This window comes from Poecilia reticulata, linkage group LG15 (genome assembly GCF_000633615.1).
Source record: "Poecilia reticulata strain Guanapo linkage group LG15, Guppy_female_1.0+MT, whole genome shotgun sequence".
Lineage (NCBI taxonomy): Eukaryota > Metazoa > Chordata > Actinopteri > Cyprinodontiformes > Poeciliidae > Poecilia > Poecilia reticulata.
In genome coordinates this window covers 3221163-3247828 of record NC_024345.1, presented here as the reverse complement: position 1 = coordinate 3247828, position 26666 = coordinate 3221163, and the positions used below count along the sequence as shown (strand labels likewise).

The window sequence follows — 26666 nt, the reverse complement described above, 5'->3', positions numbered from 1 at the left end:
CAAATATGGTATCTATTTTTTTCTTGTTTGTATCATGTGAATTTCTCTCTCGTGCACTAAAATTGACATCGACTGTTCATACGTCCAAATAAGCAGACTCTCAGCTGTCCTGGGGTGTTGTAATTAAAAAAAATAGTGCACAAAAATCCGTGTAGGACGGCAAAGTCCTAGCGCAAAAATTCGCGTGACAGGTGGACGGAGCCTGGTGCTGCAAGGTTGGAGACCTTGTCCTGTTAGGCGGCGGGGCCTGGATAATACCCGTGTTAAACGGACGGCCGAGTCCGGCTACAAAATTCCGTAACAAAACTATGCTTTAATCTTTCTTAATCTTTTTTTTTTTTCAAAATCTCTTTCTCTTTCTTACTGTTCATTCAATGTCACATGTTGTTTTTATTTTTTCTTTAATAATTTAAAGCACCTTGAAATGCCTTGCTGCTGAAATGTGCTATATGAATAAAATTTGATTGATTGATTGATAATTATTTTCACCTGAATATAAATGAACATGCTGACAGCCTGGACTGACACATTCTGACACGGTGTGCAGAATAAGCTTTATGTTACAGGCCCAGGCAGTCCCAAGAGTTGTATTCCCTCTTCATCCTACCAAAGCCAAACCGATCAACCACATCTTGGTTACTCACTGTGGTTCTCAGTGACTGTTTTTTTTTTCATTGCAAAGCTAATAAAATGACAAGTTTAACTGCAGTGCAACTTAGTAAGACCCTGTGCAAACAAACTATCATTGAGTTCAAAGGTCAGTCAATTAACGTAGAAAAAAACAAAGTTAAAGTAGAGTATTTAAATAAAAATGTGAGGAGTTTCTTGGAACAGGCCACTGTGCCAAACCCACAAGTGATTTAGTTTCATTGGTTCATTGGTTGAATCATTGACTGTGCCAAACCCACAAGTGATTTAGTTTCATTGGTTCATTGGTTGAATCATTGATGAATCAGTGTTTTTAGAATCGACATACCATAGAAATGGAAGGGATTTTATTTCTTACTGTATTTATCACGAGTAGGGAGTGGCTGGGATTGGGTGCATCCACTCAAAGCTTTGCACTTCCGAAACTGAGCACGCAGACCTAATGTGGCTTTTATAATTAGTAGTTATATTCTACCTTCAGAGTGATTTCAGGGTGACATATTGGAAATAAACCTGGTCCGTTTCAAACTGACTGAATCTGGTCTCCCTGTTCAGTGCAGATCATTTGGAAGTTGTGGTTTTATTGGTGAATATGATGTGTAGGAACTCAAACACAACTTTGTCTTATGTTCGGGAGCTCCCTGGCTTTGAGAAAATATGAATATGAAATGATGAAAGGGGAAAAATTTGAGTGGCAGTCGCTTTCTTGTCTCGCAACACGTCTGCTGTCAGTTTTCACACAAAACAGAAGAGAAAATATTGAGACTCAAACTTTACGATAGAAAGTATTCAGAGACGTTTGCTCAGTATTTAAAGTAACTTGATACTTTGTTGGATTTCTATGTTAATTAACAAGAGAGTCACAGCTTTGTTACCGATACAATGTTGTTGAATTACTGCGTTTCAATGGCTGATTAAAATATTTGGCTTCAGCTAACTAGGAATTAGCATTTCTGCTTTCTATGCATCTCATACTGCACAGAAACCCAGGATGCCAAAGATTTATAGACGAAATACAGAAAAAGCGATCTACATCTATCCTATAATGTCACACGTCCAGATTATGCCGTTTTTAGGCAGAATTTTGATTTTCTCCCGACTCAGAATCATTTAAGATTAGAGAATTGCGATGCAAGTATTTCTCCAGAGTTTTTCCAATATCCTGTGTGATGATTTAAGAGGAACATGATGGACAGTTTGTGGGTTTAAACAACACAAAACATTGGTTGACAACAAGAACAAAGAGAGTACTGTATCCTCTCATGAGATCTAAACTTATTTTAAGTCAAACTCTTGAACATCAGCTTGTTAGCTGGTAGAAAAGAACAGTTTGGCCTGTAGACACTGTAGTGAAAATGTTTTATTGAATCTTGCACATCAGAATTTTTGCTTATTGGCGTATGCAAAAATTCCAAATAACTTTTGCATATTATGCAAAAATAAAATTTTTTGCATAATATGCACTGATAAAGGGGGAAGTTTGCAAACGTGCCAAGCCCAGGGTTAGCTCTGTGCTAAGCTAGCTGCAGCACGGCACAAATCAAGGGGGAGGAAGGATGAGCAGCACCACATGAGGTTGTGATTGACAGCAGTAAAACAGTCCTGCCACTGACTGGTTGTTTCTAGATAGCACTGGGGGAAAACAGAGAAAATAGATTTTTCACAGATTACCTCTCATATTGTCACAACATAACGACAGTTTTAAAAAATATGTGAAAAAAATATTTATATAAAAGTTACATACTCCAGCTTTAGTTTAACTCAGGAGAGGATGGGTCAGGAGGGACGTGGGTTAGAGCTTCTGCTCACTCACTCATCTATTAAGTGGTAAAAGGCACAGGGAACAAGTTAAATATATGAATATGTTGGTAATTTGTTTTCCTTAATTCATTAATTGCTAGTGAAATGGAGGCAAACAGTATCTGTAGCTAACTATGCTAAATGGTTGATAATCTCAGTCTACTCACCTCTCATGGAGAAAAACTGGGTTATAAATTAACACTCTTGCCTTTTTCTCTCTCTCCCTCGCTCTATTTTTTTTGTTTTTGTTGAAAACCCGATTTTCAAACTTTTCTTAGCAGCATAGTAACTGGCACAGTCATTTCATGGCAGCTGTATTCAGCTGCAGCTTCTACTGACTGCAGCTGAACAGCGTCACAGTCAAGCGCTCCAAGCAGGAACGAACCATTTCATGCAGATCCAGGGGGGGTTCAGGGCAAAAACGAATGTGTGTTTTTTGGTGTTGGAGGGGTAACATTAAATTTTTACAGCTAAAAACAATCTTTGAAAATACAACATGATTAATTTTGTATTTGACAGGATCCCGATTTTTTAAATTTTATTTCTATGAACAAAACACAAATAATTAAATTGTGGAGGGCTCCCTGCTGGTCAGGGCCCCTAGAATTGTCATCACTTTTCACCTCTTTACCGCGCCCCTGAGTGGAGGCATCATGTTTCACGCTGCAGGAGGGACTGGTGCACTTCAGAAGACAGACAACATTCAGATTAAAACAACAGGATGAGCACATGTTAAAGTAACATCCTGCACGTTAAAACTTGAGCACAAATTTGTGTTTTAAATGGAACACACCTGCCAAAATGTCTGGCATAAAATGAAACCAGAAGAAACAAATTGGTGACGGGGAAATGACACTCTTAAATAGAAGTAATGTAAGGAAAAGTTCTCTCTTTTTTTTTTTTTTTTGCCATATCACTAATTCCAAGTATCCAAACTAATGAATGAAAACGGCATCACTTGCTCTCCTCTCCTCTATTTTTGTGTTAATGTAAAAGTGGTCGTTGCCATTTATAGCGGCATGTCAACAGGCACTGGAAGAAAGATGAGGGCAACACATAAAGACTCCACACCGAAGCACTTACACACACACACGCGCCTCCCCCCTGCCCCCCCCCCTCCCACACACACACACACACACACAGTGCACTCTGAGAGTGTCCTAATGCTGCACAAACAAAGCCAAAAAAGCACCTGTCAAACAGGTCGTTGGGGAATGGATGCATAGGTGGAGGGGAGGAGAAGCGGAGGGAGGTGCAGCAGGAAGACAGGGCAGGAGAGAAAAACGCCCTTTAAAGAGCAGAAAACTAACAGTTTGTGCATCACATTCTGGAGGAAAACCCCAGACACACACACGTCCGCACGCACTCACACACACGTGTTCAAATTTGGACTATGGCTTCCACCACCTCTGGTGATGTTCTGCCCACCGGTGCCAGAATCTTCATCAGCGTTCCTGACCTCTTCTTCATCCCTGAGTGGGTAAGTGTCTTTTTGGGTCAGCGGCTGATTCTTAACAGAGTCGGGTTTTTATCTTTATCATGTTGCGTTTGGCGTTTAACACTCCTGACTCAGACCACTCCTTCTTTACCTGCGAGGACATTATCTTTTATTAGTACTGATACACTCAGAATCACTTTGAACCTGTTTTTTTTTTTTTTTCCGTAAGCTTTTCTCAACAGAATCATGTCTCCATTTAGACAGCAATTAATGTGATGTTGGGCTGGTTCTTTAACATCTGCGTCCAGTTGTGAAAAAATGAGAACTTTCTTTTGTTAAGCTAAACCCAAAACTAAATAAGAATCTCAAATCAACTTAAACTAGAGTTGTTTTTTTTATTAATAATTGTTGGTAAGTGGTAGCATATGTTACTTGGACAACATGGCTGCAGTCTGAGTTTATGCTAGCAGCTTGGCCTGAATGACCTATTGTTTCTGACAACCTTGGCAACAGAAAAAAAAAAAAAAACAGCAACTGTTATTATTTTTCACAGCTAAACATTAACATGTAGATCAAAGCATGAAGGAGGCGGCCATGTTCTTTGTACGCCTGTGCAAATTATAAGAAAGTCAAACTCGGGTTCTGCACTAACTGCCTTAAAGGTATATCCTTGCAGATTTGACTTTGATGTTTAAACTTGAGGTCGTTGTGAGTGGTGATGCTGAAATGAATTAAACGGTAATATGTATATTTGCTATTTTAAGCGACTTTTAGCTTCGATATTCAATGGACAAGACTTCAGGTTTGCAAATAACAAAAAGAGCAAAAGATAGAAGAGCAGCAGGTCGTAAGAAATTTGGATAAAGTTTTTATAACACTAATATGTTAAACTGTATGTAAATGTTAAATAAAATAATAGCAAAACAGGTTTGTAATGTTTTTATCACTTTTTATGAGGATTGCAAAGTCAAATTCTTCATTGGCTGCTGCAGCTTTTCTGTTTCTCTTACTGGAGGTGTGGATGACACCTGGATTCTTGACTTCTCTCTCTTTCTCTCTCTCTCTCTTTCCCTGTTTTTTTGTGTTGCACAAGGAAACATGGAAGATTAAATCTTTGCGACACAGGTGGAAAAGCACCCGCGCTACGCAGATATAGTTGCAGAGCAAGGTGTAAATCTAAACCAGTCATCGGGTCACTTGGTTTATTTTGTGGCCCGACCGTTTACATGATCTGCTGCTCAGCAATGGAAATGTACTGATGCTGTTTATTTAAACAGTGACACTTTTAAAGTGGGCCGGGCGGATCGAGGGGAACCGAGCCCCTTTGCCCTAAAACAGAGAGCTGAAGTGGTCATTAATAAATAAAGTTTATTAAAGCACGGTGGTGTCAAAGTCAGTTTGTTTTGATCAATGCAGTTCTATTTGTACAAAAATGTCTTTGTTTAAACATTTTCACATTTTATGATAACAATTTTTGATAGATATATCACCAGGCAACATTCTACATATGCGCATATATATGCATACAGCTCTGGAAAAAAATAAGAGAACACTTAACATTGTTAGTTTCTCTGATTTTACTCTTCGTAGGTATATGTTTGAGTAAAATGGACATTGTTCTTCTGTTCTATGAACTACTGACAACATGCCTCCAAACAAAGATGTGGTATTTATTTGCAGATTATGAGGAATGGTCAAAATAAGGAAAAGGATGCAACGCTCCCCAACCTCAAATAATGCAAAAGGAAACAAGTTCGTGTTCATTTAGAAACAACAATACTAATGTTTTAACTCAGAAAGAGTTCAGAAATCAGTACTTGGTGGAATAACTAGGAGGTTTTCAATGGTTTTCAGTGAAGTGGGTTCTTCATTTTTCCCCCCATTTTTTTCATTTGTAATTTAAAACACACGAGACACAAAAATACAATTCAAACCCAAAAATATTTCACCGGACATAAAATTTGTGGCGTCATGTTATTTTTATTATCATTTACAGCTTAAAAAAGCAACATGAAGGAACCAAACAATACTCTGCAGTGCTATGGGGGAAAAACAATTAAAATGGCATTATTAATGGCAAAGTGAAAAGACTTGTTGTTCTCCAAAGACCTACTGGAGCAAATTCTGTTGTCTGTTCACTGAGTTCATTTGATTCATTCTGTTTGTATGATTCACAATGAATTTGACATCACCTGCTTCCTCCTGAGTGATCATATGGGATCAGTGGACAGTTGTTTGCATCTGTTTGTTAGTTTTGATGCAGTCCTTCATACTTGTGGCGACAGTGGGAAGGAAAACTTCCCTTTAACTGGGAGAACTGCCAGGCGAACTGTTGTCATTTGTCAACAGTCAAAGAGAAAATTGTCTTTTTCACACTTGGTTTGCAAATACTGTTGCATTTTTATTTCATATCAGGAAGCAAAATGTTCTGTTCAGATCTGGATGATACCTGAAGGTAATTTAGCAAGAAGATGCAAAAACAATGTTGCTTTTTATACCTTTTTTTTCCAGAAAAGATGAGGTCATAGAGAGGTGTATTTTAACAAAAGATGTGCACAAAATAATTAAACACAAAGTTTCAAACAAGAAAGTCACCATGGAGAGTCTGAGGAGAAGGACGTTCGATTTCCCTCAAGGAATTTCTGCCAACTTTTCACAACCCAGACAGCTAATCAATTTAGTCACCAGGTTTTCTCTGATGAGTCAGTCTGAGGAAAAAGACGGATAACAAAGTTAAACAGTTCCCCTGATGGTAAGGCTTTAGGTGAAGTATTTTGAGACAAAATACATTTCTGACTGAAACATCTGTGGAGTGATTCACTGGGCTGGTCGTCTCACTTTTTAAGAAACGTTAAGAGGCACGGTTTACTCTACAGCGGTTCAAACAGGGTTAGCCTCTTTACACAGATGAAGTGGAAACCTTTTCAGTCAGTCGTTTGGAAATATAAACAGATTTACGCAAGATTGTTTCCCCATATCAGACACTTCTTCCAAAAAGAAGCTGCAATCCAGAAACCTGATGGTATTATTAGAAAAACAAAACCCTCCACATCATGATAGGACCGATCAGTGAAGTATGACGTCCTTCTTGGTTTCAGTGGAATCAAACTGCAAACATTTCAAGGATTGTCAGAAGGATAGGTTTTTATTTTCCTCAGAAATTTACCAAGCTGTGCAAACGTTCCTTTTGGCAATGGATACAGCCGACAGAGAGAAGAAACAATAAAAGTTTTGTGCCGATGCCTCTATGTGGGACGGCTGTCGTGTTTGTCCAGAACAAATTTGTTCTGTCTCTCATTTCTGTACTGAATTGTTTAAAAGACTGTTTTCCTTTTCTTGGTGTCAGATATTTTTTAAAAATTAGTTGTTGTTTTTTTAATATCTGTCTGTCGCTATTAAACATATCATTAGCAAAAAATTTAAAGTTTCTGCAAATATGAGCTTCCCCATGTTCATGTTCTTTGAATAAATTGGTGTTAACCCTCCTGTTGTCCTCGGGTCAAAATGACCCGCCACTGTGTTAAGAGTCAAACTGTGTCGTTTACAGCGCTTCATAGCAGAAATACCTTTTGTCACTCACACAAAGACATTGAGACGTATCTACCACCCAACAGGGAAAGGTAACTTCAAAGAGGAAAATCTGCTTTCATGGAATTGAAAGAACGTACGATGCTTGAGAAATGTTTACAGATTGATTGTTTGATTTAGGGAACGGCGCATTCCTGTCGGGCAAACTGCAGGTTGGCTGCTTGGTTTGAAAGAAACGTGTGAATAGCTTCTCCAGCTTCTGGAACAACATTATTTGCGCAGCGGTTTTATTGAGTTTCAAGAGGGGCTTTGAAGTAAACAATGTGTGGCTTTTTCATTATAGTGGAGTTTCTTAATTACGACAAGGACGGAGGATGGATGGAGAAACGTTGTTTCCTGTTGGACATTTCTTTAAATTCAGTGTTCTGAGATACTGGCTCTCACAAGTCGACACATCCCTGTTAACTGACTGGTTTTTATGAATTATTATCATTTGTCCATGTTACCTTGCAAATATTCCTCACATCTTTGCGATTGTGAGGACGTCTCTTAACTTTATCCAACTAAACAAGAAGAAAAGTTACACTTTGTAGTGATGTTGTCTTGATTTAGTGCCAATAATTCCATTTGGACTTATGGCCCAAAAATTGAAGCTAAGTTTTACCAGACTGTAAAATATTTATTCCAAAAGGTTTGGGAGATTTTAACCAGGTAAGGGTTGTTTTCTTTGGGGACAAAAAGGGGAATTATGTCTTGAAATTCCCACTTTTTATCCCACTCATATGGAGATGTTGAGTTTCTTGTGTACTGGAGAACACAGGTGGCTGCTGGAGACTTATTCTATGCTGCTGATTTATTCCATGGAAGATTCAACTTTATATCTCTTCTTTTTGTCAACTTTTATAGAAATGTCCAGTTTTTCCATGTTTACTCTCTCGTAGCCAGCTTTATTTGTCTTTATGTGCTTCTCATATCTCAACAGATTTTTTTTTTTTTACTGGCAACCTTCTCCTGACTGGGGCATCAAACTAATTTTCATTTTGGGCCAAATGGAAAAATCTGAATGTTCTTAAAGGGCAGGTTGTGCCAGAATCTATTAATAAAACCCATTAAACTATTAAAATATCAATAAACCGCTGTTTGATTCAGCACTCAGTAAGTGTTTCTTAAAGTGAAATATTAATAAACACCTTTTTACTCTGATCAGTCCATCCAGAATTGATCTTGTGGTACTTTGCTATCACAATCACAGATTTTGTGCTGACAATTTGGAAATATTAGTTTTTTGTTTTTTTTTTACAACATTTATGCTAATGTAAGATGTTGAGTGTGACTTTTTTAAAATCAATAACAGACTGTAATTTGACACCAAGAAAGGCTGAGGCAGCAGTCACTTAAACCCAATGTTTCTGACCAATTTTGAGAATGATTTGCAGTAAAATCAGAAATAATTTGGGGATCTGTTGATTTTGTGTGAATTTTGCGGATTTGTGACGAACTGGAAGGACTAATCTGTGTAATTTTGAGTCCAGAGGGCCACATAAAAAGCTGCAGCGGGCCAGATTTTGGCCCCCAGGCCTTGAGTTTGACACATGTGCCTTAGAACAATGTCATCCCTTTAATCTGTCTAACTCAGCTATGGCTCTGACGGAAGGAAATAGCATTATCAATATTCATACATAAAACCAAATCAGTTCCACAGAGGCTCACATACAGTTTCACTACTCAACAATATTATTTACACTCCATCCACACTGAAACATGCTGTGGAAGATTTTAAACACAAGAGTCACTAATCCCCTTCCAAGAGACACAGAGTGGTTTTTAATATCTCTTAATATCTATACTTAATATGCTAAGCTTTATAAAAAAAATACTTTTTGATAATGCAGAGAGAGAGAGAAAACTAAGTGTTTACAGAAGGATAGGAAAAGCTCTGATGGACGTACATTTGCCTCAGCCTTGTGTTTCTGTGTGAAGGTTATTTTAAGCCCAATGTTTGTCAAAGGAGGAGAGGAAAAACTGAGACAATGTACAGAACAGTGACAAGGCTGAGAATATAAAAGCTGGTGTGTGTTTTTCATAACCCAGAATATTGCCTTTCAGTCATGAATATCTAGGAAATATGTTGATAAAAAAAAGTCCAAATGCATTTTGTGAGATTTTAAGATTTAGCCACTTTTTAAAAAAAAATTGATTCAGTTAGGGACTAAAAGGCTGCACAGTGGCGCAGTTGGTAGAGCTGTTGCCTTGCAGCAAGAAGGTTCTGGGTTCGATTCCCGGCCCCGGTCTTTCTGCATGGAGTTTGCATGTTCTCCCTGTGCATGCGTGGGTTTTCTCCAGGTACTCCGGTTTCCTCCCACAGTCCAAAAACATGACTGTCAGGTTTAATTGGCCTCTCCAAATTGTCCGTAGGTGTGAGTGTGTGTGTGTGTGCGTGGTTGTGTGTCCTGTGTGTCTCTGTGTTGCCCTGCGACAGACTGGCAACCTGTCCAGGGTGACCCTGCCTCTCGCCCGGAACGTTAGCTGGAGATAGGCACCAGCAACCCTCCTGACCCCACTCAGGAACAAGGGTGTAAGAAAATGAATGGATGGATAGGGACTAAAAATGAGCCTCAAAAATCAATGTAATATAAAATTACAGGGTTTTTCCCCCGTCTTTATCATGTACATCAGTTTAAATATCTATACTAAGGCTTCAAGAAATATATTTTAAGTAAGATGTGAACTCTGAGCTAGATCCAATGGTAAATTTAACTGTGCCACCATGCAGCTTTAGCGTATGAAGCTGATTTAACTCATCTAAACAAATCAGATAATTTACAGCATTTTACTCTCAGAAATGAGAGAAAATAACGGTCTGTAAGGGTCACAGACAAATGGTTGGCAGCAGAAGCTTCTTGCGAATGCAAATAAAAAAATAAAAAGTGATTTACAAATGTCCCTAACTATTTAATCAATTAATTATGTTGTTGAGTGAATTTTTTTTTTTTTGAGGATGTTAAGTAGAAATCAGATTTGGACTTTTAAACTTGTCCTCCTCTCTCCTTGCAGGTCATTGGGGGTTTGGTGTGGATCCTGGTGGCCTCGACCCGAGTCGTCCCAGACAATCCTCTGGGCTGGGTCATGTTCGTGTCCATCTTCTGCTTCGTCGGGACAACTCTGTGGCTTCTCATCTTTGCATGTGGAGGCAATCAGAGCAGCTTTTGGCCCGGCCTGGTTAGACACACATAAATAGAAAACTACACATTTCCTGACAGTCATTCGGTGTTGACAGCCTTCCTTCTCTTGTCTTGCAGGATGCTGGTTTTCATTTTGTGGCAGCGGTTTTCTACCTCAGTGCGTCGGTGGTGTTAGCCTACATCACCATTGTGTATAAGACTGCTTCAATAGTTGACATAACCCTACTGAAAACCTACCGACTTGACATTTCTGCAGTGGTACGCAAAACACACCTAATTTTTCACTATTTTTATTTATTTATAATTTTTTTTAGTGTGGCTCTAAAACTCTGAAGTACAAAAAGAAGAGTTTAGCAGAGTTTATTCTCCAAATCAGAATTACAGGATTGCAAATTTCAGTCCAAAATCTAAAATCCTTTGAGTTATTTTTACATTTTGAATTTGGACTTTTGTTTTGTAAATAAAGCTACCACTGATGTACGTCCCTCTGCTTCCGTTTGGCATCCAGGCACTTTAACGCTTCTGTTTGGATCATTTTTAGGTGATGTCCCATGTGGCTACTCTCCTCTACTTCCTCCATGCCATTTTCTCTGCCATCCGATGGAAGAGAGCCTGAAGCACAACCTGAACCCCTCCAGACGTCAAACACAAGGACAGACGCAGAATAATAATGACATATGTGGCGCATTTTTGTGTTTCCTGTTTCGTTAGAACAAATGGCGAAAAAGAACTAAAGTGATGAAACCCATTATGCACAATATGAGTCGCTGTTTTGACATGATAAGCAACTATTAGGTCTGAGTGATACTGCTGATCGAAGTGCTTAAAAAATGTCCTTCTTTTAGAAAAATACATTCATTCAGACAGTTTGAGTTGTTAAACAAATAGGAAAGAAAGATTTTCAATGTTTTCATTTCATCTGACATTTCATGGTGGTCATTTGACCTTCACAAAGCAGCTGCTTTAGAGTCCACTCAACCAGCAGAAACCTTTAACACAAACCCAGGTACAATTTTATAATTCACTCCAGATGTTTCAACGTTGCTTTTTTTTTTTTCCATATGAATGCACGAAAGTTACTTTTCAGGTATTTCCTTTATTATTTTAATAACTGGACAGGTAACACACTAAATCAATGACACAGGGGTAACAGAACCACATGAAAATAAAGTAAAATTCTAAAAAATTACTACTACTACTACTACTACTAATAATAATAATAATAATAATAATAATAGTAACAATAGTAATGATAATGTCAAAATAAATTAGAGTCAATTTGCAGTGGTCAAAACTTCTGTTTTTTAAGAAAAAAAAACACCCAAAGTTCAAAGTCTGACACATTTCATGACCCATTTCTCATCCGTCATGGTCAAGTCGACTGTGTTTGCTCTTTTTATCTGTTTTCTTTACATTTTAAATGTAAAACGATTAAATAAAAATAAAACCAAAAAAATGAAGAGATTAGTTTTTGATTAACTTTTCTTTTTATTCTATTCTTAAAGAACAATCTGTGTTGTTTCCCGTTTTTATGCTCTGTGCTGTGGAATAAATGTTGAGATTTCGAGATTGTAAATAAATGATTTCACCTTACAGGTATGTTGCTAATCTTTGTCACAAAATAAATAGATTGGAAATTAGAATATGTGTTGGTTTGTTCACTAAATGAAATGTAAAAAAAGATGGACATTGAAATGAATTCATTAAATCAGAATTTTGACTTCTATTTCAAAATATGGATGTCGAACAATATCTGAACCTGGATCTTGTGTCGTTTTACTAAAAGAAAGCAGCAGTTCAACACTCACTGTGTTTAATTTATTTACTCCTACTTCATTATTTTTACTTTTTGTTTACTTAAAGTTTTATTTACCAAGTCATTTAGTTGTTTATTTTTCATGATTTGTCCATTTTTTTTATTAAAATGCAAGAAAAAAACTACAAATGTTCAAAACCATACATGTTTTATTTTAGTTAAAATAAATCAAGATTCACAAAATAACTGCAATGTCACCATAATGTCTAATAAGACTTTTATTAACAAATAACTGAAGTACATATCATTTGATAAACTGATAATTAGTATTACATGCACCATGATCTTTATTGAATAATTCTAGATTTTGATGGACATGTTCTTAATGATCCTAAAAGATAGTTTTGTCTGTGAGATGATAGAGAACTAGTTCTCATGCTGATCTAGTTGTTTAGAACATAATACGATGTATGGTTCAGTGAAATACAATTTAAACCGCACCACACAGCTATAAAATAGAAAACAGTCCCATAAAAGTATTTCAAATAATTTGAAATAAATTTTTGTATACTTATAAAATCTTGTCATGTACTGATGGTGGACCCAAAGGATTTAATGGGAGGAACCAGCAAGAAAAAAAAGAGTTGAAGAGGTGTATAAATGCTGGGAGAGAGAATGCTAGAACAAAGGACCTGAGCTGATTGGCTAAGACGAGAGAGAGAGAGATAGAGAGAGAGAGAGAGAGAGAGAGAGAGAGAGAGAGAGAGAGAGAGAGAGCACGCAAGTGTACACAACAGGGGGACTAGGAAAATAAATCTAAGAGTAAGAAAGAATAACTGGACACAATAAAACTAGAATCACTAAGAATAACTGAACTACAGTGAAACAGAAGCAAGGCTGATCTAATCAAAGAAAGAAACACAAAGAGCAAAACCCACAAAACGATTAAAAAAAACCCAGTACCTGACAAATGTTTTTTTAATTAGTATTTTACATAAAACACACACCTGACTTTGAACTGCTGAAAAGATGATTTTATAGACGTTCCATTTGTTACAACAGACAGCTGCAACGTTAGCTAAACGGCTAACGATAGCTTAGAGGTTCTGAAACTAACCAGCCAAGAATGGGGTATACGTATGCCAGGAGAGGTGGTGACGTATTTCCGTTTGAATTTATGCCACATAGATTGGTTCCGGGTCCTGCTTGCTCCTATTGTTCTTGGCCAAAGCTGCAAGATCTGTGAGCTACTGGTACAACAATCGAGTTTTTTTGGTGTGGTCCAGTAATTTGCCGGTACCATCCAGGGCTTAGTTTTTTTTTGTTTTTTTTTCATTTTCCTGTTGATATCAAGGCGACAGCGGACTGCAGCCAAAACTTAGCCACTACAGCTAACACCCGGTTTGTAGCTGCCTGTTAATTCAAAGCTTGAGGATATTGAAGATCCAGCGTCAGAAATGGGAAGACGGAGGTTAAAAGGGAGCTGTACGCGCTTCGTTCACTGGAATAATTTGTTGGAGGAAAATAATRCCGGAGGAAATCCACTGCTACGGGAACAGGCTGAGAACAGAGGCAGCGATTCGGCACAAGGTAAGTCAATACTGTGTTGATGTTTGCGTTTGTGTTATACGGAGTATGAAATTATTTTTAGGCAACTCCTTAGTTTTTGTTTGTATGACAATTATATAAAATACATTTAACATGCAGTTGGAGCGATACCGAGCAGGTAATTTAAAAACAGCCGAGAGCAGCAACGCTTCAGCCCGATCCAAACCACACAGGTAGTCAGTCAGATTAAGGTCCAAAACCTTCGCTTCACAGCCGTTTAAGTGGCACCGATCCACATAAAAAACCCACAGAACAAATGGTACAAATCACGTATTTCCCGAATCCCAAAAATATGACACCTACCTTTGCTGTTTCATAATTATAATCCACGTTACAGTGAATTTTTCCAGTTGGCTGCTATAATCTGTTCTTGCGTTACTCAATGTAATTTCTATTTTTTTTTCCCTCTGAGATTCTGCTTAGAAAATGAGGTTATGAAGTTACATCCTGCCGCTGCTTTTTGTTTTTAAAATGGTAAATTTAGGTTTGCCTCGACTTTTATAAACTAATGCCTCTTATATGCATCATTTTTTGTTCTTACTGTTGGTACAAATATTAGGCGGACCCTGTGCTTTGCCTGCTAGTAGTTTAAATTAATTTCAGCTGCACACTTTCAAAAGAGTATTCAGATTTTAACATGCATTTTCTAAGTAGTAAATACTTCAGTTCACTCTTTACTCAGTAACTTCAGTGTTGTTACACCTCCGAAACATTTTTTGCAGTTTCTTTCCTGAGATATTGTCAAATTATTTTCAAGCAAAACTCTCAAAAAGAGCTGAGGATTTATTATTAGTTTTGATTACGTTGTGCAGCTAAATATGGACACTTATTAGTTTTTTGTTTGTTTTTAATTTTTCAGGTTTGCATCGTAACACCTCGTGATGGGTTTCTGAACCATGATCGTTGTGCCGATTACCTTTCCATTGGATCCAAGCACCTGGACCAGCTGACAGCGTCCATCAGTCCACGGTCTGCCGAATCATCACAACGTGGACTAACTTTTTATTTACAGTACTTGGTTAAACTATGATCTTGAAACCAGAGCACCAGATATGCAAAAATCTACCTGCAGACTTTGTTGGCTACCCTGACAGTGCAGTCATTCTGGACGGGGCTGAGCCGGTCTTCCTCTCCTCCAGTGACGAGTTTTCATCACCAGTAAAGGCAAAACGAGTCTGATGTCTGCTTAGCTGCTAGGAAGTATATTATATATTCAGTGTTCATTTTGCTATCCTGTTTGTACCTACAATAAAATTTAATCTACATTTCACAAACCTTGTTTTCCCCATTTCTCTGTGTTTACGTTTATCAAGTATTTGCATGTAGATCAGGAATTCAAGTGAGATGTTAAAATGCAACACTTTTAGGTTATATCAGCAAAGAAATGTGAATATTAAGTAATATGTAGTTAGTCATATTATCCAATATACTGAATAAGGTTGGATGATATTACTTACAAGATTTTTTTTTTCATGCCAGATTTGATTTTAATCGATTCCTCCCGCCCTCAATTTCTATAATAAAATCACAGAAAATACTTTCAAAAATACTTTTAATTCAATTATCTGTTCTGTGAGTTGTATAAGGGAGCATTATGGTCAGGATACAAGACATTTTAATTGCAAAAATGAGTCATCGTTACAGCAGAATAAAGATGCAATTTTATAACAATGTCTTAAAATTACAAGAAGTCGTTTTAATGAGAAATAAAGATTCAGATTGATCTGACGTAACCAGCTCAGTCCATGTGGTTCTGACATTTGTCAGTAATCAAGAGGATGTACATTTCCACCTCACCTGACCAGGTAAGCATTAAGGTAAAAAAATAAATAAATAGAGCAAAATGGAAACAGAGCAACTGATCGAAATACTTTCTATATAAAGAAAAGCAGAAAAGTTAATAGCAGGAGAAAAGTTGTTGGCAACATTAGCTCAGCCAATCTCTCCCTCCAGGAAGCCATCAAACAGAACTGTCCAACTCCAACTATGATAAAGATAAAAAAAAGAAAACGCAAAGTTAAAATAACAAATAATGCCAAACTAATAATTCAGATCTAATGCGTTCTGGAATCCATTATTGACGTTTTACAAATTTCACAAATCAGAAGGTTTCACAAATGTTTTATTTATTCTGCTGTTAGTACAGAATAATCTAGTTAGGTTTGAAATGTCTAGGTGTTGTTTTTAAAGTACAACACATTAAAAAAGTTCAAGATAGTGAAAAATGAAATGTAATCGCCCTTTAGTTATTTTCTGAATTAGATGCTACATTCTGAAGCTAACTTCAGCTTCGACTGATAGCTTGGACACAATATAGACAGATCTATATGTCATATATCTATATGTAGATAATCAAAACACTTAACGTTTACATAGCACCTTTGTAAGCTTGTCCCCTGTTAGCTACGTCAGACATATGAGGCATTATGGTGAATGCAAACGATTTATTAACTTACCTTCCAAGTTATTGTGAAGTTTTGACACATCCAGCTTAAATCCTTTGTTGTTGCTGGAGCGTTTCAGGACATCTGAATAATTATATAAGCATCATTAGTAGTCCTGCCGCTACTGAGGATCCACTGTTAAACCGGTGCACAGTTTTTTTGCCTGTGCACCAGAAACGTTCTATGTGGCAAAAAAATGCGGAAGTGCTAAAACGTTACTTCTTGGCATATACCCCATTAGCTTTAAAAAATCTTACTGTATCAGAGTGACAAAGCAGATTTTCTCTGAAATGATATAAAATTCTGAAACATTTTCCTACCCTGGTGTGACAGCTGACCCTACTGTCACACAGACCTGAATGGTAACTGTTTGTTTTGTTCATCCTTAATATTAATTTAGACATTAATTAGTGAATAGTTTAGATTTTTATTKTTGAAAATTATTTTYATTAGCTTGACTTTTTAGTTGACTATTTGAAGTGCACACATTTAGTTAACTTTATTTGTCAGTTCTTTATATTTTTGTTAAAAGCAACAAATTAATTAATTTATTTTTGAGTTACCAGTTTCCTGTGGAGCTGCTGCTGGAGGGTCACAGAAGAGCTCCAGCTAATTGACATTCATATATGGCTGGCAAACCTCCTCAGAGGGTCGTTCCATTTGTTTGCCAGGGGACGGGGAAATTTGGTTTTCTTTAATTTTATTTGACCAGTTCTTTAATGTCTCTTCTATTTGGTAGTTTCACTCTAATGTTTGTTTAATTTAAAGATTTGGTGTTGTATTGATTAGTATTTAAGTTTTTGTATGTTTAATTCCAAGTCCACAAAACACTTGTAGACTGGCTGGGCGAACTCCCATGCACCCTCCAGGACCCTGCTGAGGGTGTAGAGCTGGTCCAGTGTTCCACGACCAGGACAAAAACCATACTGCTCTTCCTGAATCCGAGGTTCGACTATCCGACGGACCCTCCTCTCCAGGACCCCTGAATAGACCTTACCAGGGAGGCTTAAGAGTGTGACCCCCCTGTAATTGGAGCACACCTTTTTGTAATAAATTAAGATTATTTTTGGATTCCATTCAGCGTCTCTCTGGCTGGTTTATGCAAGAACCCTCACACCTGGTCAGCCAGCCTTACCTTGATTTGAGTTTATCAAATACAAACAAGGTTATAACAAAGACTTCAGAGCGTACATGTGCTCAATGCCACTTAGTCATTTCATTGGGGATAGTCATGTGATTTATTATTGATATATAAACCTTGACTCATGTTATCACCAAATAAAGCCTTTTGTGCGAGAGGTCGACAATTAAACGTGCTCGCTCCCGGAAAGCCCTTTTATTCTGAAGGAAAACTTGTTGAAAAGTGAGTGTGTGCAGTACAAACACAGGGCCGCAGAGAGACCAGCGAGGGCCACCGAAGACGCATTCAGCTGTTTCTTTACTCAACAGCGCCGTTAGTCACAGCGTCTCTGCCTTGCTGCCTCGGGTCACGACATTCCTCCTGTCGATGTTTCAAAAGACCCGTCACACACCACCAGCTCCCGGTAAACCAGGGAGCGGGCTGGGTGCTTGTGAGGAGGGTGTGTCTGGATTTGCCCAACAACGATGAGCTGTTGTGGGAAAGGATCCCACACTCACACACACCCCACACACACACACAATAGCAGAACGGGTTTGTCTGCTGAAGCTGGCTTAGGTATAAGGTTCGGTTACACCTGCTGCTTCCCCGTTAGTTCAGAGGAGCCCAGGGTCGTTCACTGAAGAAGCAGGGAGAGATGGCTGCTACCACAGCTCAGTCCATGGGGATGCTGCCCAGTGGAATGGAGATATGCACCACAGCCCCAGATATATTTTATCTGCCAGAACTGGTGAGTGGGACATTATTATTATTATTATTATTTTAAGTCAGTTTTTGAAGATTTTGTCCTTTTTGGATACTCTTTTACGCCCTATTAGAGAAGAAATTCAAAATTCCTTGCCCATATTTCAATAAAAATTATTCCAAATGTTACTTTTATGTTCACATTGGCTTTAGGGTCCAGTCCAAAAGGCAAACATATAGAGACAAACAATTTTTTAACACATATTTGTATTAATCTAAATGATGCTACATCAATAAATGTGTTAATTTACGCAAAAGAAAGCGATAAGACAGAACTCTTGAGAGTACCGTTTGAATGTAATAAAGCACATTTTCTCCAAACTAATTCCTAAACTACATCATATTTTGTTAAATATGTCTTATTTGTCACGAATAAAGACTCGAATTAAACCCATTGTTAATAAACGCAAAGGTTCCAGATCATCTGGATTAAAAGCTTCACACGTTTTGAGGGGGAAATAAAAGAACACAATGAAACATTTCTAATGTGGGAGGAGCGCCTACATACATATGTTCACCTCTCATATTTCAGTCACATTGTGTCTCTGTTACCAATCTAAGGGAGAATGTGGTAACCTCTCTGACTCTGGAAAAAATAAGTAAAAAAATATAAATCACTCTCATAAGGCCTGGAAAAATACCTGCTGCAGGTTTTAGTGCGTGGAAGTTGTATCCAAATTGGAGGTTTAGTCAAACTTGTATGGGAACAACAAATTATTGTAAGCAGAAATAATCATTTCTGAGAAAGTCGTTTGAGTGTTTGAGCAGGCAGTTCACAATTTAATTCTGCCTTTTAACACTGTGACAAAGTAACATCAATTTTATGCAAAAACAGCCAACTTCATGAAACTTTAATCCTATTCAATTAAATTATGATCAAATTATGTTTACATTATAATCCAAACACATCAGATCCAGTTCAGATCAAATGTTTGAGTTTTTGAGTATTAAAGCCACACAGAGTTTCTGTCTTATCTTATTTTATCTTATCTTATCTTATCTTATCTTATCTTATCTTATCTTATCTTATCTTATCTTATCTTATCTTATCTTATCTTATCTTATCTTATCTTATCTTATCTGGAAGAGGGAGGGCAACATTTTCCTCCAGTCATTCATTTTCTTGGACATTTTAGTCATTTCAGTTCGGCATACAGCTGTATAATTGTGTTTGAGCCACTGAGGCTAAAGATTAACTACAAAAACCTATAAAAACCGTAACGAATGAGCCTGCCGGAGTCTCAGTAGATTAAAAAAAGTGCAGTGACCTATGACTAATCAATAGCAAATTGCTTTAAAAGTGGTTTTTGAGCAAATATAAGGGCGAATACAATGGGATGGGCACGCAGACATGAAGGGTGTGGTGGATGGCTCAGCTGCAACTGCTTCACTCTGGAGTTTTCAATTCCCTTTATTGTTTGTCTCCTTTTCTATTACTGTTGTCGTACTGCGATAGTTTTACAATGTTCGATCGTGTTGTGATACAATGTTTATGATGCAAGTCATTGTATGTGTTAAATATGCATCAACAGACACTAGTGGTAAACAGGTTTAAGGTAAATTTGCAGTAATAGTTAAGAAGACACACAGGAAGGAAAATATGCATGTACCACCATGCCTGGGTCCTAAACTGAACATTTGTCTTGACTGACCATGAAAATGGGTTAGTAGTTTGAACTCTGACTGCTCCATCTATACATTTTGAGGGTAATTTGAAATGCTGCATCTAAAATGTATATTTTAAACAAAAATGATTTGTTGGAGCATGTGTTTAGCAATAATGGGGGAAAAAACTCTTCATTTTAGTTTCATACAGTTAAGCCAGGTAATAAAGTCCTATAGATTCACCAACCATTTATCAAAGTTAATCAACAAAGTAATAACCTTGATAACCTTTTGTATTGTAAGAAAAAAATGAAGTTTTTGTTTGATAAAAAATTGAGAATGTTAAGAAAAAGAGTCCTTTTGTGTCTTCACTAGGCTTAAAATTGGATTATTAATGCTGTTGTTCCAACTAACCACGCCATTATGTTGGTAAATAAAGAAAAACACATAGAAATGTACCGTATTCACTTCACGGCTTAACCTGACAGACGTCACAGTTAGCTCTCCATAATAGCACATTTGGTTCATAAATGTATACTAAATTAGAGACGACATCTTTTATTTAACTGTTGGAAAAAACTAGAATTAGGTTTTACAACCACATCCCCTTATTTTAAAAACAACTGGCCTCAAAGAAAACTCCAGAGTTTAGTCTGTAGCTACTCAAGTAATGCCATTTATGACTTAGCAAATTAAACACCGCCCACATTCCAATAAGACCACTGTTTGCTTAGTCAATAGTCAGAGAGGGATTGTCTCTGAGGCGGCGGATTTATTATTTGCCAACTGTGTTGCCACCATTTCCACTCAGTATTTATGTATTTTTTCTCTCCTTTTCACACGATATTTAACTGTTTCCCATTGACTGTTATGGATCTATTATTTGGGGCTTTTAATGGTTTGTTTTGATATTATTTTTGCGTAGGTGGAATTGCAAAAAGCAGAATGAGTGAACGTAAAAACAAGAATCTAGTGCGTGAGTTAATATTGGTAGAAGGAGTCACCCTCATTAAAACAACATCAAATTGACATGCAGGTTCAAGCATAAATATACACTTCCTATCATGCATTTGCTTAGAAAATCTCTTTGCATGTCGCAAAAAATGTCATGCAAAGATTTTGAAAATGTTCTGGGTGTGTCTCAGTTCAGCGGGTTTTAAGCCAGTGACGTGCAGTGAGGTTCATAGCTGGTGAGACACCGACTTAATTATAATTGGATTTACAAATCTAGACCCCTGCATGCTATTGTTTACATAAGGAAATTTCGCGCATGCATACAATGCTGGAAGGCAAAAAGACTATTCTTTAACACATGATGCTTAGCCGCGCCGCAGAATGATTCTGTTATCTCAGTCAAACTTAGACATGTAGATATTATTAATTTCGTGCTGTGCTTAACAGCAAAGGGAGAAACCGTTAAAGTACAACTCAAAACCACGTCTTTCTCGCTCTCTGTGTCAGCGCAGCTACTGTGGTTAGCTCGCTGTTACTGTCTCTTACTCTGCAGTTGTGGAATCACAATGTCTGGGTTCATGAGCGCCCCCAGCAATGAGGCACGAGAACTGCCTGCCTCACCTCGAATCTGTTCTCCGGCGTTTCTGATCGCTCCTCAGCACACGAAACACGTTACATACACAGCTGGTGACAATGAAAACACAGTACATTAAATACATAAGCTAAATTAATTAAATGCCGCTTATGTGAGAGGTTGTGCAATCCCAGGTGAGGCTCAGCTTGCTGCTGCCTCACTGGCTTCGCTTCTAACCATTTGAATGGGAAAATGCAAAAATCCAGCGATTTTGAAGAAAAATAAAATCAGATTTGGTTAAATTAAATGTAAAATAGGTACTTTATAGTACAAACCACAGGGTGAAAATATCTTTATAAATGATTTTATTATTATATATTATTTTTCCATGATGACAAGTGAGGCTCTGCCTCACCTGCCTCCCCTGACCGCACGTCACTGTTTTAAGCATAGTTCAAAAATTCACAACTGGGCCAATTGCAAACTCATCCTAGAAGCTTAACGTTAGCCTTGTTTATCCGTCCCAAAACCAGTCGTGATCTTGGTTTTGTATTTTTATCCTGAAAAACCCCTCATCTGTGTTCATGTTTTAACCATTGACCATAACCATTATTTAATATGATCTTAGGGAATTTGGAGGCAGTCCTCCATCTTTATTATTCCACCAATTGTGTTCAATGCATCAGTACCTGACCATTAGGAAATGCCCTTAGCATGATGGTACCGCCACCATGTTTGACCACAATGTTCTCAGGTTTGTCTCCTCAAGAGTGCTATCATGACAACACATTAAACCTTTGTTCTTATGAAACTAAAAATACTACATTTACTACAAAGAAATGGTTTTCTTTCTAGTAAGTTAAAGTTGACGTTGGACATTTTGTTTTCTCGATTAGCATCCTAAAAGTCCATGTTGATGTTAATTTCTCTTTGCTGTGGACGAGGACAACTGGTGTTTTAGCAGGTTCCAGTTTATGAGTCTTCATTTGTTCCTAAAGAATCTGGCCAAGTTCCTTTTATCAGGGATGATGAAACTTTGACACAGGTGTTTGTTCCAAAAAGGACAACAATCCCAAGCGCACATTAAAGCTGTTTTTGGAATGGATTAAGCAGGCTCACAATAACCTTCTAGGTTTGGTCCTAACCTCAACTTTACAAAAAAGGATTTACAGATTTGTACATGGAAGTCAACCTATTTAAACAAACTCTACCAATTCTACCAAGAAGAGTAGTCAGCAAGTACATCAAAATAATGCATGAACTTTCCTGTAAAAAAAAAAGAGAATACATGTCATAAGTAAGTTAAAATTCATTGAGGTTGATTTATAATTCTTCAACTATGGAAATACCCTAAAGCCAATATGGCATCCATGCTGATGATGAGTGGGTGTAAACTTCTGATCAAAATTTACTTCTACTACTTCAAAAACACTCCCAAATCTCCTAAAGCTATCATTTCGGAACCGATTCCAGAAACTGAAACCGCAAAGATAGATTTAGGGTCACTTCGAGAAAGAGTGTTCCACGTTGAAACTTTCTCCCATCTCTTTCTGTCCAGGTGTTTGGAGGTTTGGTGTGGATCCTGGTGGCGTCGACCCACATCCAACCCGTGAACCCTTTGGGGTGGGTGATGTTCGTCTCGGTCTTCTGCTTCGTCATGACCTTCCTGTGGATGATCATGTTTGCTGCTGGCTGTCACAAGAGCAGCCCCGGCTGGGCCGCTGCTGTAAGAGCACAACACAACGTGAAGCGAAGACGAAATAAAAACGAGACATAATTATAGAAATGAGACTAACTAGCCTGTATTTATTTTGTATGAGCAGGACTTTGTCTACCATGGCCTGGCAGTGATTTTCTACCTCAGTGCGGGAGTGGAGTTGGCTTACATTACTTTGCTGAGAAAATCAGCTCTGCCATTTGGTTTTCAATTCTACCAGATTGATATTGCAGCAGTGGTGAGATGTTCATCTTCTTACTTTCAGACTGTTTAGTATCTCCCTGATTTTACTGAAATGCTGTATATTGCATTATATTCTTATCCAGAACACGTATTTATACCACAATAACTCTGTTATATATCTGTGGCGCAGGTAGATGTTCTGCAAATAAAACTCCAATATCATCTTCCTATTCATCTGGTACTGATGCAAACAGAGTTTATTCACAGTCACAGAGTTATTTGAGCATAACAAAAAACTGTGATATGAGCTTCACATCGCTGAGACACCTTACAGTTTATTATTATCTCAAAAGCCTCTAACACCATGGAAGTGATGTTGTGCTTCTGAAATGTCATAGCGACAGCAAAATAGCGTCATTTAATCTAACGTAGTATGTAAAAAGAAGAAACAAACCAAACAAATGATGTCAATGTAAGAGCAGAAAAACTTCAATACAACATGTGTCATCCTGATGCAGTGGACCACTAAACAGGGTTTTGATTTTGCATGAAATGTACGTCGTTTCATCACTTTTAGAAGCAGCCAGCATGTGTTTTTCTGCGAAAAAATATTTGATACATTACTGATTACTCATGTTTTTTTTTTTCTTTTTTCCTCACACCTAGATGTTTCAGATTATCAACCATGAAATGTCAGACAGAGCTAAAATACAAAATGCATCTTTCAATTTATAAGTTAACAGGGTAACACTTTATGCGACTGACATAAATAAGTCTTCATGAATGTTTAACTGTTGTCATGAAGTGTCATTCAGTAAATAATGACACTTTTATTGCAAAGTTGACTATTTTAATTGACTTTTAATGCAAGTTTTAGTACAACTTTGCAGTAAAAGTGTCACTATTTGCCTTAATGACAACAGTCATAAGCCTTCATAAAAGCTCCTTCATGTTCATAACAGGCGTCATGTCAGCCTTATTCAAACCCCTTTAAATAAACTGTGACCCAATGCTGACCTTTAAACACAGCCTCATTTACAGCCTATGCAGAACCACATTTGGCATTTCCACCACTCCTGGCTCYAACTTTAGCCTTTGTGTTTTGTGTTTGCTTTTGAAGGTGTTTGCCTTTGCGACCACACTCCTCTACTTCATCCATGCCATCCTCTCCGCCATCCGATGGAAACACTTCTGAGGAGAACCGGAAAGAAGTGATGCAAGAAGTACGGAGCGTCATCGCCACACCAAAGAAATTTACATTTTGACATAAAGGATGTGCACGAAAAGGCAACACAAACAACCCAAATCTTTTTATTCCAGCCTTATAAATTCTCATTTACAATGTTGTCAGCAACCTAAAAGTTCATAGGCTCACAATAAGCTTTTGATCTCCATTCTGTTATGTTGAGTTGAGGCTTTCTGGACTGGGCACCAACCAGTTTAGAGATGTAGAAATAAAGTTTAGAAATGGAGAGAAAAAATGTCTTTTTGTACGTGGTCAAGCAAATACTGTATATAGTTTTAAAAAGCATATAGAACAATTAATCAGTTTGGGTGAACTGCCATAATTGTAGATCTATGGAAATTATAAAAAGCTATTTCACTAGTGCATTTCATCATTCATTATTGGAAAAAAAAATGTTTTTCTACATTTCAAGGATTTGATGTTGATGACTGAAGTTTAATGTAATTATAGAAAATTGAAGCGAAACAAATCAAGTGTCTGTTTTTCATTTGCTTCAAAGTTAAGTCATCTATGTTTTTTTTTTCATAAGATTTTTTTTTTACCAACAAAGAAGCAAAAATATAAATGTTTCATGTGTGTTTCAGAGCAACACACATGAAACATTTAACGGGACAACCAACCATGCACACGCACACTCACACACAAAGGGCAATTTAGACAGAAATAACCTAACCTGATCCAAATGTAATCTAGATCAATCCAGTTCATTCCATTACACTGTTCATGACTGTGGTACATTTAGATTTAAAAAGCTTGTTTTTGATAGCATCTCTCATAAGGTAATAAAATGCTCCAAAATGACATCTAATTATGAAAAAGTATATAGTTATTATTTATAATTTTCTAAAAATGGCTTGTCTAAAATTATTTCCACCATTCTCAATTCCCAATGGACTACAGCAATCAAATCTAACTTCTCCATCAATCCATTGGTATTTTTTTTTTTAATTTATATCTGGTGATGAACTCCAAGTCTTTGGGGTTGGAGTATGCGCAACAAGCTAAACGTGCTTTCCAAAATGAGTTCCTAATGTCTTAACATAGGAGAGTTAACAGTGATAAAATAAACTCGAGGAGAAAACGTCTGGGTTAAAGTAACCCCCTTCAGGTTGTTGTTCCATCCACTGCTGCATATTATATCAACCAGAGCAGCTCAGGGTCATTTAACACAACAGGGTTTGGTTACAAGTTTGACACGGCATGCTGTGTTAGGTTTTGAGCTAACATGTCATTTTAACGCAAGCTAAGGGTGGATTCAACAGGAAACCCCCAACAAGCATTTCTAAATAAGTCATGTATGGGTTAAAGAGAATGATTCATCTTATGTATAAGCTTTCACTACAGGGTGAAAAAACATCTAGAGGACATTCAAAGTGGGGAATTCACTAGTTCTTATAGTTTTACTAGTTAATGTAATCAAGTGGAGAACATGCAAAGTTCATGTCAGCTGATACAACTGTTTTCTGACTTTATTAAATTCGGGTAAAGTTAGGAATGTAGTAATAAAGGGGGGAGAACCATCCATGAAAATATAATCATAATTTTTTTCTATAAAGTGCTTTAATAAATGAACAGTAAAAACAAAAGATCATTTTAAAGGAGGAACAATTTCAACAAAATTCATTAATAGACTTGGTTAAAGTTTGAAAGAATAAAACTTAAGTTGAAGCTTCCATTACCTATGGGATGAACTCTGCCATGACGACTGATAGTAACAGAGCACATGATAAAAGAGTTGAATGTGAAACAAAACTGCAATATTTTTCTACAATTTCAAAATTCTATACCTATTCCCAATTTAACCGATAAGCTCTACATAAAAATTTGTATACAATTTAATAGGAAATGAACCCATGACAGGTAAAAGTAAAAGCTTCATGACAACAGCCTTATTTAGCCTAAAACCAAAATCAGAAATATCTGATATGGTTACTGATCAGACATTACAGCCTGAATTTGAAAGCAATGTCGAGGAAGTATTTTCCTTAGTCAGAGACTTAAAAACTTTACAGGGACATTGTAACCTAAATTACATGTTGCATTGCAGATTAATACTAGCTCAAGTCAAACATAAATTCAGCAACAAAATGTCACAGTATTA

At 37.2% G+C, this 26666-nt stretch overlaps 2 protein-coding genes across 2 annotated transcripts; both read left to right on the top strand.

Moving 5' to 3' along the window:
- Positions 1 to 3676: 3676 nt before the first annotated feature.
- LOC103476447 (myelin and lymphocyte protein-like) lies at positions 3677 to 11317 on the top strand. The gene is made up of 4 exons (XM_008428812.2): positions 3677 to 3928; positions 10469 to 10633; positions 10714 to 10854; positions 11138 to 11317. Exons 1-4 carry the CDS (start codon positions 3842 to 3844, stop codon positions 11210 to 11212), a joined length of 468 nt encoding a protein of 155 aa, XP_008427034.1. The 5' UTR covers positions 3677 to 3841; the 3' UTR covers positions 11213 to 11317.
- A 6649-nt stretch (positions 11318 to 17966) lies between these two features.
- LOC103476448 (myelin and lymphocyte protein-like) lies at positions 17967 to 25034 on the top strand. Its single transcript, XM_008428813.2, has 4 exons — positions 17967 to 18272; positions 22978 to 23145; positions 23243 to 23374; positions 24440 to 25034. The coding sequence occupies exons 1-4, from the start codon at positions 18180 to 18182 to the stop codon at positions 24512 to 24514; spliced, it is 468 nt and encodes a 155-aa protein (XP_008427035.1). The 5' UTR covers positions 17967 to 18179; the 3' UTR covers positions 24515 to 25034.
- The last annotated feature ends 1632 nt before the right edge of the window (positions 25035 to 26666 follow it).

Bases quoted from the DNA above. Each gene is read 5' to 3' on its own strand.
- LOC103476448 (XM_008428813.2), top strand. From the start codon at position 18,180: ATGGCTGCTACCACAGCTCAGTCCATGGGGATGCTGCCCAGTGGAATG. The intron at 23,146-23,242 runs GTAAGAGCACAA...TTGTATGAGCAG, and splicing joins GCCCCGGCTGGGCCGCTGCT to GACTTTGTCTACCATGGCCT. The intron at 23,375-24,439 runs GTGAGATGTTCA...TTGCTTTTGAAG, and splicing joins AGATTGATATTGCAGCAGTG to GTGTTTGCCTTTGCGACCAC.
- LOC103476447 (XM_008428812.2), top strand. From the start codon at position 3,842: ATGGCTTCCACCACCTCTGGTGATGTTCTGCCCACCGGTGCCAGAATC. The intron at 10,634-10,713 runs GTTAGACACACA...CTTGTCTTGCAG, and splicing joins GCAGCTTTTGGCCCGGCCTG to GATGCTGGTTTTCATTTTGT. The intron at 10,855-11,137 runs GTACGCAAAACA...GATCATTTTTAG, and splicing joins GACTTGACATTTCTGCAGTG to GTGATGTCCCATGTGGCTAC.